The following is a 13,787-nucleotide window of genomic DNA, read 5'->3' as shown; positions in this document are numbered from 1 at the left end:
GAAAGTGGCTGTAACTACAGTTTACATTGTCATATCCATTTGAAATTTCCCTCAATCAACAAGAGTCCAGGCCTGAGGACATATACAGGCCAATATTGACTTTTGGTCATAGCGCTGGCAACCTGGAAATCAGCCTTATATGACAAACATCCGATTTACATGAAACTCATAATGTGTGGTCTGCATGTGATACTGGCACCCCCTATGCCTAAGCCACGCCCCCTTTCATAACTGGTGACCCGTTTAAGGTAGAGTCATGTGTGAGGTATCTGAACTCAGCAGGGAGTTCCCTTTTCATTGGTGACGATTTGCAGTATCTGAGTGCCACGCAAATGCATGGTCGCAAGGAGCGCCGTCCGCCAGTAACCCCGACGCGTAGAGGCGCGAGGGCCTGTCCAATGCTGCTTGCAGCTTTAATTATTCTTAGTGTCTGACGACATTATGGAAAGGATCTCTACAGAGGTCGACCTTTCTGTTAAAGAGTTAAATTTACCAATTCAGTTACAGCATTCTCGCTCAATACTGAACCAATATTAAAGATTTTTGTTCACATTAGTCACTCAGACACCAATGCATGGGGAAAAAGGGTCCAGTTTGGAGAAGAAAAAAAAAATGATCCCCTTTAAGTGACTCCAATTAATTGCACCTGTATGCCTTAAAATGCAGTTTTGGCTCCCCCTCCAAAATAGCTGTGATGTGATTTAATAGCAGTAAAAAAAAACAGGATCTGTTCTGAGACAACACTCACAAGCTCTGTGTGTTTGTGTGACAGCTCAGACAGAATAGTCTCATGTAAGTATCGCCTATACGAACAGATTCATTCTTCAGTGGCACATGCAAGTGCTAAGTGTTATGCAGGGTTTCCGCTGGGCCTAAAAAAGTCTAAAATTAAAAAATCTAAATTTTAGGCCTTAAAAAGTTTTAAATTCGCTAAAGTATTGTCAAACAGGTCTTAATTTCCCTACCTCTAATGCTCACTGAAATGTTCCCGCAGCGCTCAACAATGCTAGTCCAATTATAATTTGCTGTATTACGACTACAAATTAGACCAATATGCAACTTTTATTGCAGCCAATCTAGACACCAGTCCTATAATGCCAATGAGGAAATCGGGGAATTGTTTCAGACAATAGGCTCGTTCCAGATGAGCCAGATCTGCGCAGAATCGATCACCGGCGATCGGCGCCCAATGCATGCCGGTTAGATTTGTGTCCGACTTGATCCATTGACATATATAAAATGGACCAATAGACCCCGTTGCTCTGGACGGAGACCAGTGAAGGCTATTAGAAGCACTTTTCCGGTGATCTCTTCCTTTACTGCGCAGCCTCCAACTGACAGAGACAACGTAAATGTGACGTGAGCAACGTGTCTGAAAGTTGTAAGTCTTCTAGTAGCTGTGCCAAGAGAAATCTCAATCATTTCCAATCTTACAGAGACGGAGAGTGTAGGTATATGTAAGGAGATAACATAAGCACAGGCTAATTATTGCTAACTAACATGCTAGTTAACATTCGTAATTAAACCTAAACAGCTAATGTAAGTCGAAACTGCTCGCGAGCTTCTGCACTATACGGTAATTCCTCTACTGTGCGACAGTAAGTCACTTAGTTATGACACAATCGTTAGCGTATTTTTACAAAAACGTCTGCTACGGAGCCATAACGTGAGGTACAAGGTAATGGAGCCTTTTATACATTGTCGTGTTTCTTTAGAACTAAACAATGGACAAATAGAGTCTTTAAACGCTTCAGATGTAAAGTTAAGTAAAGTGACGTAAAAAAAAAATGGCGGTCAGCGGAATGCTAACAAGAGGTGATGGCCAGTTAGCAACAAAATGGCGCCATGATGGCTCGAGTTCTGAAGCGAAGCTCTTGCTTTTCACCAACTGCAAGAGCCAGGCGGACGCAGGCGGGCCCAGTGCATGCTGGGAAATGCTCCTCTCAGCTGATCGAACAGCTGATTGGTTCAGAATCGACTCAACATGATAACGTTTTATATAAACTTTTTATTGATTTTGAATCGGAGGGATTTTAACTGTGATTTGTCTGATTTAAAAGCTTATTCTGTACAGAACACATGTTGTGAGGCTGATAGTTACGTTTAGAAATCAGAGAGACTAAATCTGTTCAGATTACGGATCATCTACAGTCTGTTGTTAATTAAAATCAGCAACAGATCACATGTAGAGCATTCTGACAGCTACTGTCATAATAAAAACAGCTGGAGACTGTGTAGGAGCTGATATATGGGTCTGATAACATTTTATTAAATCGGAATCGGACCACCAGTGTTTCTGTCACTTCCTGTTCTGACTGAAGGCTGCTGGAATCAGCTGGAAACTGTCCGACTTGAGAGCAGAATTTTGTCACCGCCCCCGGCTGCTGCCGCCTGCTCTCGTCTACTTTACAGGCGAGGCGCAGTTCATCTCGAACGAGCCTATTGTTTCAAACAACCTCTGACATCTGACTTTCTTTTTTTTTTTATGTCGCGATATAGTTCTTAAATTTTATTCATAATGGTCTTAAAATGGTCTTAAAAAGTCTTAAATTGGACTTGGTGAAACCTGCAGAAACCCTGAGAACTCCTATATACCAGCTCTCTTGTATTTATTTTCCACGAGTCCCTCAGGAGATATTCCTCTCGCTCACCTGCAGTTAAAATTAAATGTTTCATATTTTGTTTCCTTTTAGTTTTATTCAGCATATGTGTGTGTATTTTTTTCTCTCTGCAGCAATCCATGAGTTCCCCAGGGATTACTTCACCAACCAGGAGCGTGTTGATGGAGCAGTGGGTCTACATGTCCTTTGTGTGAGTGTTACCTGCAGCACTCTGTACAATGTACACACTTAGAAAAGGATGCCAATGCTTAAAGCTACATTGTGTAAGAATTTCTCCCATGTAGCTGTGAAATTGTATATGACAACCAACTGAATATTACTTTCTAGCTCTTCCTCCTACGGTGGCCAAACCCGAAATTAGCTCTCTCCATCGTTTACACGCAGCTGTTCTTGACTCTAATATTAACTTTGGTCTTGTTGCTTTGCCTGTCGCGTTGTCGTTTTAATTCTCTTTTTCGCTTCCCTGGCGAGTAATCTCCCACTGGCATTCGTCACGGTGTGGGATGCCACTGAGTGTAAAAGGGCAAAAGGCGGAGGTATGTCCCTCTTTGGCTAAAGTATTTTAAAGATGGAGGCGCATCATGCTGGCTGTCATTCGAGCGACTCGCTCGTATGTATTCTGAATGATTCTAAATGGCAGATTCTACGCTTACGAGAATACTTTGATTAGTTGGTGGAAGTAATTACATATGAATGAGCACATATTTGTGAAAGAATAAAGTTTTTTTTTTGCTAAGAATCAACTCAAAAAATTACACAATGTAGGTCTCCTGCTGTGTTTGAGCTATGTAACTGGTTACTGGTTGCACTGCATTCGTGGTTCGACTGCTCATGACTGTTGTCCAAGATGGCGCCCGAATGTAAACACGAACGCTAAAGTCTTTATAATCTATCTTTTTAATAAACTGTCTCTACACTTACAAAGTTCTCAATGCTTCGGTTTGCATGTAGGGACCCTCATTATGTTACCATTACAGTCAGAGGTGTCAAAAGTATTCACATTCATTACTCAGGTAGAGACATACAGTGCCTTGCGAAAGTATTCGGCCCCCTTGAACTTTTCGACCTTTTGTCACATTTCAGGCCTCAAACATAAAGATATAAAACTGTAATTTTTTGTGAAGAATCAACAACAAGTGGGACACAATCATGAAGTGGAACGAAATTTATTGGATATTTCAAACCTTTTAAACAAATAAAAAACTGAAATATTGGGCGTGCAAAATTATTCAGCCCCCTTAAGTTAATACTTTGTAGCGCCACCTTTTGCTGCGATTACAGCTGTAAGTCGCTTGGGGTATGTCTCTATCAGTTTTGCACATCGAGAGACTGACATTTTTGCCCATTCCTCCTTGCAAAACAGCTCGAGCTCAGTGAGGTTGGATGGAGAGCGTTTGTGAACAGCCGTTTTCAGTTCTTTCGACAGATTCTAGATTGGATTCAGGTCTGGACTTTGACTTGGCCATTCTAACACCTGGATATGTTTATTTGTGAACCATTCCATTGTAGATTTTGCTTTATGTTTTGGATCATTGTCTTGTTGGAAGACAAATCTCCGTCCCAGTCTCAGGTCTTTTGCAGACTCCATCAGGTTTTCTTCCAGAATGGTCCTGTATTTGGCTCCATCCATCTTCCCATCAATTTTAACCATCTTCCCTGTCCCTGCTGAAGAAAAGCAGGCCCAAACCATGATGCTGCCACCACCATGTTTGACAGTGGGGATGGTGTGTTCAGGGTGATGAGCTGTGTTGCTTTTACGCCAAACATAACGTTTTGCATTGTTGCCAAAAAGTTCGATTTTGGTTTCATCTGACCACAGCACCTTCTTCCACATGTTTGGTGTGTCTCCCAGGTGGCTTTTGGCAAACTTTAAACGACACTTTTTATGGATATCTTTAAGAAATGGCTTTCTTCTTGCCACTCTTCCATAAAGGCCAGATTTGTGCAGTATACGACTGATTGTTGTCCTATGGACAGAGTCTCCCACCTCAGCTGTAGATCTCTGCAGTTCATCCAGAGTGATCATGGGCCTCTTGGCTGCATCTCTGATCAGTCTTCTCATTGTATGAGCTGAAAGTTTAGAGGGACGGCCGGGTCTCGTAGATTTGTAGTGGTCTGATACTCCTTCCATTTCAATATTGCTCGCTTGCACAGTGCTCCTTGGGATGTTTAAAGCTTGGGAAATCTTTTTGTATCCAAATCCAGCTTTAAACTTCTCCACAACAGTATCTCGGACCTGCCTGGTGTGTTCCTTGTTCTTCATGATGCTCTCTGCGCTTTACACGGACCTCTGAGACTATCACAGAGCAGGTGCATTTATACGGAGACTTGATTACACACAGCTGGATTCTATTTATCATCATTAGTCATTTAGGTCAACATTGGATCATTCAGAGATCCTCACTAAACTTCTGGAGAGAGTTTGCTGCACTGAAAGTAAAGGGGCTGAATAATTTTGCACGCCCACTTTTTCAGTTTTTTATTTGTTAAAAAAGTTTGAAATAGCCAATGAATTTCGTTCCACTTCATAATTGGGACCCACTTGTTGTTGATTCTTCACAAAAAAATACAGTTTTATATCTTTATGTTTGAGGCCTGAAATGTGGCAAAAGGTCGAAACGTTCAAGGGGGCCGAATACTTTCGCAAGGCACTGTAGATACTTGGGTTTATAAAGACTTCTGTAGAAGTTGAAGTATCAACTCAAGCTTTTTACTCAAGTAAAAGTGTAAAAGTAATGGTTTCAAAACTACTTAAAGTATACAAGTAAAAGTAATGTAAGGCAGAGATCTTCAACAGGGGTCCTCAGAGTCAATGCAGGGGGCCTCCAAATTATTGTAAATTCTTCTTTAAAAGTCTTTAAAAATATTATATTAACATGCCTTAACATAATTCCAACATATTATTAGCAAATATAAATTCCCACTGATGATAGGCTTACTGGCCAAGGTAAGGTAGTCACTAAGATATCAGCCCATAGATACAGTTAATCCTAAATTTACTGTGCCACATATGTAACATTAAAATATGATTTATAAAATCATGCCAACAATTAATATTTTAATAGCTTATGAAAAAAAGGTATGTAAGAAGGATTTAGGTTGCCCTAACAGTTATTGTAGGCCCAGTTTAATATGCAACTTAATTTCATACAATATGTAGTAGGGGGTCCCTGCTACATCTCACTTTAAGTTAAGGGGTCCTTGGCTTAAAAAACGTTGAAGACCCCTGATGTAAGGGGAAAAAAATGCCATTAAGGACAAAAGATTAACCCCAAAACGTGGAACCCCACTTCCACAAAAAACGTTTTTCTAAAGGCCATAATGACTATAATAATGTTATATTAAAATCATACCTGCAAACTCAGAAGGGCTAAAAAGGTGACACATCTCTTCTGTGTTTTTCAGAACGGCAGCTACAGTCTGGTGTTAGAATCCTCTCCAGTGAAATACAGACACACTTTTACACCGTTAAGCTGTCAGCATTTTAACCGTGTTTACTCCAGCTACTAGCTAACGGTAGGCTAATGTTACCGGCTGCCAACGGTAGTGTTAACTAGCGTCCCGTGCGGCGATGTGTCAGTTCCCTCTAACGTCCGTTTTCGGAGCATCAGAGAGAAGCGGAGTAATTTAAGTGGCACCTAAATAAGGCACCGAAATCCGCATTGCTATTTGCTCCGGTAGATAACGGTCGTTAAAGGACCGGTGCCGTATTAGCACCGGGTCTTTGCAGGTGCGATGGATCGCGTACAAACCAATAGAGAGCCGAAGTCACGCCCCTTCCGGTGGACCTCATGGGACCTTAACTCGGAAAAAAATATGAACGGTAGTGAACGGGGAGAAGCAAATTATTTTTTGATCCCGTTTGAATTGAGAAATGGATTACAAATATGATGTTCGTCAATTTAAAAGAAAATTTTTCAACCGAAGAAAGTCTCAGTTAGCCGTAGGTTTGTATATGACCACTTAGTTTTGTGTGAAACCGCTCAGTGAACTACATCTCTCGTCTCACACAATCTACCTCACCTAGCTTGATGCTCGGCGCTAGCTAGCTAGCTAGCTTAGCTCTGTTAAACAACACGTAACGTTATCTTAACTGATGGATTTAATCCAGTGAAGTGTTTTCAGCAGAGAAGCAAAAGAACAAGCAAGATCCTCTGCTCATTAGAGTAACGTTATATCCCGGGTACGATACCCACAGAGACATCGTAGCTTCAGCGAGACGTCATCCATGAAGTGTGTAGTCTTTCTAATTACGTATTTTCACAGTCTTATACTTCAACAGTTTAACAATAAACTGAGACTTTCTTCGGTTGAAAAATAATGTTTTAAATTGACGAACATCATATTTGTAATCCATGGCTCAATTCAAACGGGATAAAAAAATTATTATTATCTCTCCATTGACTCTCGTTCATATTTTTTCGAAAGATAGGTCCGATGGACCGAAGTAGAAGGGCGTGACTTCGGCTCTCTATAGGGTGTCGGAATGGTATATGTTTATACTTCTCATCCAACCACAATCAAATTCACTCTATCCGGATGGAGCGATTTGGATAGGTTTTTTTTTGTGTGTTTTTGAACAATGACGAGCCGGAATGAAAACAAGCCGAATTGAAATAGGAGTAACGACCTTATTTTTAAAATGTAAGGAGTAGAAAGTACAGATAATTGCGTGAAAATGTAAGGAGTAGAAGTAAAAAGTATACCGTAAAATGATTACTCCAGTAAAGTATAGATACCCAAAATTTCTACTTAGGTAAGGTAACGAAGTATTTGTACTTCGTTACCAGCACAGTAACGATTAAAGCCCCCAAAAACGTATCACACACTAGCTAGTACCGTGTGATGAACAGGAAGCTAGTTAGCAAGCTAGCAACATACAGATAAACTAGCAGCTTCACATCACACGGTCAAACGGTTAACATTCAGTACTCACTGCAGACTGAAACAACTCAAGAATAGCTTCATTTGCTGCAACACTAGCTAAATAGAAAGAGTACAAACTTACATCGTCTCTGACTTCTGAACGGACAACCGTAATGAAAAGAAACACGACGCGATCTTGGGGATTAATTAGCATACGCAACTAACGTAGCCGTAACTACACACCGTTCTCTTAATACATACATACTACACACACTGTAACCTACACAGTCTCCGTAGCGTAAGGAATTCACAACAGTAATGAGTAACGATGCAGCACATAAAAAATTTATCGGAGTAAAAGTATTAAACGCATCGAAAATATGTACTCAAGTAAAAGTGGAAGTAGGAGAAAAAAATAATAGGCTACTCCAGTAAAGTACAGATACAGCCTTTTAGTACGTAAGTACAGTAGTGAAGCAGTTCTACTTCGTTACTATACAGCTCTGATGCTAAGCTAAGTTAGCTGGCTGCTTGAGGTAGCTTCACGGGCATGAGAGTGGTATCATTCTTCTCATTTAACTCTTGGCACATTTCCCAACATATCAAACCTTTGCTTTAAAGTGATGGTTCAGAGTAATTCACCCCCCGGGCTTTGAAACCATGACCTCGATCCAAACACCCCCGAAGCTTCCCTTAGTTTTTCACATGGGTCTAACAGTTAGAGAGTTAAGCGTTAGTCGCTGAATAGCTTAGTTGCGGGCCAATGGACCCACATTTGTATCTCTTAATGTGGCCATAACGACTAGTTCGAAATAATACCCAAGGTCTACACTAGTATATATAGGTTATGCACTCATAAAAAGTGGATTGGAAAGTTTGTAAGTACACCAGAAGTTTATGTAAATAACACTTGCCGCTGGCTTCTGCTCTCTGCTGTTGTTGCTGCTGTGAGGCGAGTGTGCTTAGGGACATCTACAAATTACAACACGAAAAGAGATGCAACAAAATATTTTTAATTTAACTTATTTTTTAAAGTAAGTGCTGTAATATAACTAGCAGGAGACAAGTAATAATTGAGGTAAGTTTGGAGACATTACCTTATTTAATCATTAAATTAATACATATTTTTGTTGTATCTCTTTTCGGTGTAGTAATTTATAGACGGCCCTAAGCACTCGTCTAACTGCAGGTAGCCGCAGCAGCAGCAACAGCAACAGAGAGCAGAAGAGAGCAGGCAAGTGTTCATAAACTTCTGGTGTACTTACAAACTTTCCAATCCATCGTTTTATGAGAGCATAACCTATATATACTAGTGTAGACCTTTGGTATCATTTCGGGCATTATTAGTGGGGTCATTTAAGAGATACAAACTTGGGTCCATTAGCCCCACGCTAAGCTACTCAGCGGCTAACGCTACTCTACGCTAACTCGCCCAGTGTTAGACCCAGGTGAAAAAAGCTTCTGGGGGGGTGTTTGGCTCGAGGTCATGGTGCAAAGGACCCTAGGGTAAATTACTCCGAACCATCACTTTAAATAGGATAACATGATCATACCTCTGCCGTCTACTATCAAGGAATGGAAGGGGGACCCTGAAGAAGTGGCCTTGGATAGCAGACACAAACTAAGTTAGCTTAGCATTAGTCAAGTGAATGGTGATTTGAGAGCTTGATGCTCTATGTGGACTGTGAGATAGACAAGGTTTTGTTCCATCTCCTTCAATAAAACACGCTTGACTTTATTTTTCCTGATATCTCATGAGCTTTCTATGAAGTAAAGTAGCTAAATAAGCTACTGTATGTTATCCGAGGAATAAGGTGTATAAACCACTGCTTCTGGGAGGCTAACTGTTTATGAAGGTTCTTTGACAAACTCAAAGTGGTAAAAATGTATGGGAGTATTATAGTATATAATTGGTTTTTATCAAGGCTCAGTTTAGGTTTAGCTAACATCAGGTGAATGATGGTAGAACCTGTTATTCCACAGGAAAGCCACCACAAATGTTTTTTCAGCAGGCATCTTTGCCAGTTGTGTATTGTCCCTTTACCAGGGTATGTGTGTGGTGTGCGTATGTGGGCGTGTGCAGACGGTCTACATGTTCCTGGCCCTGGCCTTGGTGTGTGACGACTACTTTGTCCCGTCTCTGGAGAAGATATGTGAGGTAAGAGAGCACCGCCTCCACTGAGCTTCCATCACTTCACAACAACTCCCTTTGGGATGCGCTGGGATGTATTTCTGTGAAGAATAGTGTTTTCCTTGTTTGTCTGTCTTTGTTTCTTTATTCTTTATTTATTCTTTCATTTTTTTTCCTTTCCTTCTTTCTTTATGTCCTCCTCTTATCCTCTCTTCACCAGCGTCTCCAGCTGAGTGAGGATGTTGCCGGAGCAACCTTTATGGCAGCAGGCAGTTCAGCTCCTGAACTGTTCACCTCTGTCATTGGTGAGAACACACACACACACACACACACACACACACACACACACACACACACACACATTTTGTGTAATAAGACTGGATTAATATTACTTTTCCTTGCCATATTTAACTTTAGCTATACAGACTGTAGACTATACAATGTTACTCCACTAATGTTTTGTGCATTTTATGATTTTAGGTTATCATTACTCTCATAATACTTTTGTTATAATAATTTGTATTTTCTATTTATTGCTAGTATATTTACATATCCAGATATTTGTATTTTATTGCAATGTATAGCTATGTTTTCCACAACATTTCTCTAGAGATTGAGAGTTGCAAATAGGCTTGTTGCAAACGTTTAAGCCTGTTACTACTTAAATCTATGAGTTCAACTGCAATTTTTCATTCTTAGATTTTTCTTATTAATTATTTTGAGAGGTTTCAAGAGGTACATGTGTCCCATATTTCACAGAAAAAGGAAAAAAAATAGAGAAAAGTCAGGAAAAAATACAATTTTATGTGACAGAATTTTTAATTTCTTATTCCAATAAACGTCTGGTGACACTCAGATTTACCCCAAGTTAAATGTCATTAACCTTTTCAGAATAAGGTCCCTGTGAACATAAATATAAAAAACATAAATATATAGAGACTTTTTTTTTTTATGCAAACTCAATTATTATTCAGTTACCGTTAGCAGGGCTAATATAGCATTGTGGATCAGGTGGCTTTTTGACTACAATCACACCCCAGAACCATGTCAACATCACCAAATACACACAACCAAAAGATGTGAACCAATAGCTTTAGATTAGATTAGATAGACTTTATTGATCCCAAATTGGGAAATTTCAGTGCTGTAGCAGCAAAATATCAGACACACAGCACACATACATAATATACAAGAAATAATAAATGAAGGAAAGAATGTACAAACATATATACAAGTTGGGAATAAAAATGTACAACTATTTAAATAGTATTTATAAAGATGGAAGTGTGATAATTTGCGTTTGCGATCTGCTGCAGGAGTTTTCATCACGAAAGGTGACGTCGGGGTCGGCACCATCGTGGGCTCGGCCGTCTTCAACATCCTCTGCATTATTGGAGTGTGTGGGATATTCGCCCTAGAGGTATAGTGCAAAACACAGACACACGCACACACACGTACCTATGTCTGTTTCTCTCTCTCTTTCCATGTTTCCCTCCCAACATTCATGCAAAAACATTACCAAGCATTTTCAACACTGCGCTGTTAGGTATGCATCCATGAGCCGACCGACGTTGTTAAAGAATAATATTTTATTTAGAATTTTCTGCAGTACGCCCAAGTTGATACCTTTAAAAAAAAAAGTGCAGCAAAAGTGTGTGTGTCAGAAAAACATATCTGTCTCGTTCACTGCTGTAATCCCGGGAGGAAAAGAGAAACATACTTGAAAGATTTTTTTTTCCTATTTAGATTACATGTTATGTAAGGCCAAAACAGACACACACACACACACACACACACACACAGAGCTTTGTTTATCTTGTTAGTAGTGCACAGCAGTGAGTACCTTGTGGGATGTGTTACTCAACAGGACAAAAAATGTAGTTCAGTTGCATCATCTCACTCCTCTGTGTCTGTCTGTCTGTCTGTCTGTCTGTCTGCCTGTCTGTCTGTTTCCCAGGCAATCCGTCTCACCCGCTGGCCTCTGCTCAGAGACTCTACGTACTACACCCTGTCTATCTCTGCTCTTATAGTGGTAAGGAACATCTTGATATTACCCAAACACAGTCATATTAAAGCTACAGTGTGCCACTATTTTATATTAATGAAAGTTACATTCAAGCCATTGCCAAATGAGTTGATACAAAGCCTATTAAGCCTATCAGCGCCAGAAAAAGCTCTCTGTAGTTCTCAGTATGGCTACATTTACAAAATGGTGTAGTCTGGTGACATTCGCACGCAGCAGCTTAAGTGATGCGTTTTACGTCACCGCTGAGAAAGAACAACAGCAGCGTTTAGCTTTGGAAAGGAAGAGGAGTGCTGCAACAGGTGAAGGCATGGCTGAAAACCCAAAGAAGCACCCACGAAATGTTTTGGCCAATGATTGTACTGCTAGGAAAAGAGCTACACATTCAGCAGAAGAACTAAAATGACCGAAGTAAAATTTAAATTACAAGATAATTACTTCTCCTGAAGAGTCCATGTCCTTGATTTGACGGGATAAACGCTACTAGCAGCTGCGTGGAGGAGTGGTGGGAGTGGTGTGGGATCACCTAAGGCATGTGGATGCTCCGACAGTGTTGTTGTCATTACTTTCATCATTGGGGCAACAAAAAATGACGCACTATAGCTTTAACATTGCAATTACAAAGATTCATGCTAGAGTGTCTTGCGAGGAGAATTATGAATATATTTTTAACTTAACAACCAGTTGGACTGATTGTGATTGTCCACATGTAATTATGCCTTTGTGTGTTGACAACATGTGGGATTTCGACAGCTGTGTGAATTACATATTCAAATCTAGGACTTTCACTTTCACTTCATTTTCCACTTTTCCATATTACAGTTCATCTATGACGAAAAAGTGGTTTGGTAAGTCTAATTTTTAAATAAATGTTGATTGTTTAAAATTAATCACAAGAATGAACTGCATGTCTCAGATTGTAATTTACAGAATAATTCACATGCTAAATTCATTGTACGTTGCAGGTGGGAAGCTCTCACATTGATTCTGATGTATTTCGTCTACATTTTGATCATGAAGTAAGTACTATAATTAAGTTCAACACCTTATGTTTTTTTCTTAAAGAATACTCATTGACAAAATAAGGGTACTTTAAAACAGCGGCCACAATCCACTGATTGCAGTCACCTGTCAAAGCATATCAGTGTAAACTTGTTAGTTTTCACCAGTCAGAATGCTCTCCGAGAGCCATATTGCTGTGTCAGTGCCTATTCACATTAAAAGTTGTTGTAAAGCAGGTCGTGGTCAGGTTCTGCACATTATTTTTCAAATCAAATGGGTGAGATTGGATTATCCCACTTATACCATGGCCAAAATGTAACTTTTGGTAACTATTTCTTTTTGGAAACAATGTGTTGGCACTCTCTGAGTCAACCTGTGTACAAGTATTAAACTAGAATGCAGATGATGACTCTATGTCAGAGTGTTATGTCCCTATATTGTCTGGCGTTTTCACACCTATAGTTTGTTTGCTTTGGTCCAAATCAGTTGATGAGTTTGTAAACTTGGAGCGATTTCCCCTTGGTTCGGTTTCGTTGCACACCTGGAAAAATCCAACCGTACCAAAATGCCCAAAGAACCGCACCAAGGGGTAAAACCAACTCTAGTGCGATTAATCCGAACTAAATATGTCAGGTGTGAAACCACCCTAGGAGATGAGGACTAACAATTAAATAAACCCAGTGGGGGGGGATGGGGGGGGGACACGGGACAGGTGGAAGCAGTTCAAGGGTAAAGTAATTTATTGTTAAACCAAGGAACACCACAAACAACTGAAAGCGATCTCTACAAAAACCGAAGATTAATATTAATCACTAAAAGTAAACTAAAGAGCGAAGTTTTTAACAAAGTAACGACCAGGACTCGGTTAACACATTCTAATAAACACTACAACGCTTCACAGCACAACCGTGTTGGAGCAACACACACGGCTTCCACTCAGTCGTCTGGCACACTGGCTGCTGAAGCTCGGCGAGGCCACGTCTTGCTTTTTCCTGATTATCACAGCTGAGCAGCTTCAGCTCGCGGGTGTGATGTCACCGGCAGGGGCGCACACCTGGAGAGGATCAAAGCACAAAACCCAGACACAAAAAACCACGGCACGTACAGTAACACAGAGCCTTTCAGTTAGCTGAAGATAATGCAC

General features: G+C 40.2%; 1 protein-coding gene across 1 annotated transcript in view; it reads left to right on the top strand.

Annotated features, from left to right (window-relative positions):
• Positions 1–13,787, top strand: part of LOC120547949 (sodium/potassium/calcium exchanger 3-like) — a 160,366-nt gene that overhangs the window by 131,603 nt on the left and 14,976 nt on the right. The window contains exons 3-9 of the mRNA XM_039783779.1: positions 2,735–2,811; positions 9,571–9,645; positions 9,839–9,923; positions 10,935–11,038; positions 11,576–11,650; positions 12,464–12,489; positions 12,607–12,660. Of these exons, the coding sequence (XP_039639713.1) occupies positions 2,735–2,811; positions 9,571–9,645; positions 9,839–9,923; positions 10,935–11,038; positions 11,576–11,650; positions 12,464–12,489; positions 12,607–12,660 (496 nt within the window). The remainder of the gene's footprint in view (positions 1–2,734; positions 2,812–9,570; positions 9,646–9,838; positions 9,924–10,934; positions 11,039–11,575; positions 11,651–12,463; positions 12,490–12,606; positions 12,661–13,787) is intronic.

This window comes from Perca fluviatilis, chromosome 19, assembly GCF_010015445.1.
Source record: "Perca fluviatilis chromosome 19, GENO_Pfluv_1.0, whole genome shotgun sequence".
Taxonomy (NCBI): domain Eukaryota; kingdom Metazoa; phylum Chordata; class Actinopteri; order Perciformes; family Percidae; genus Perca; species Perca fluviatilis.
This window is presented reverse-complemented; position numbering and strand designations above follow the sequence as displayed.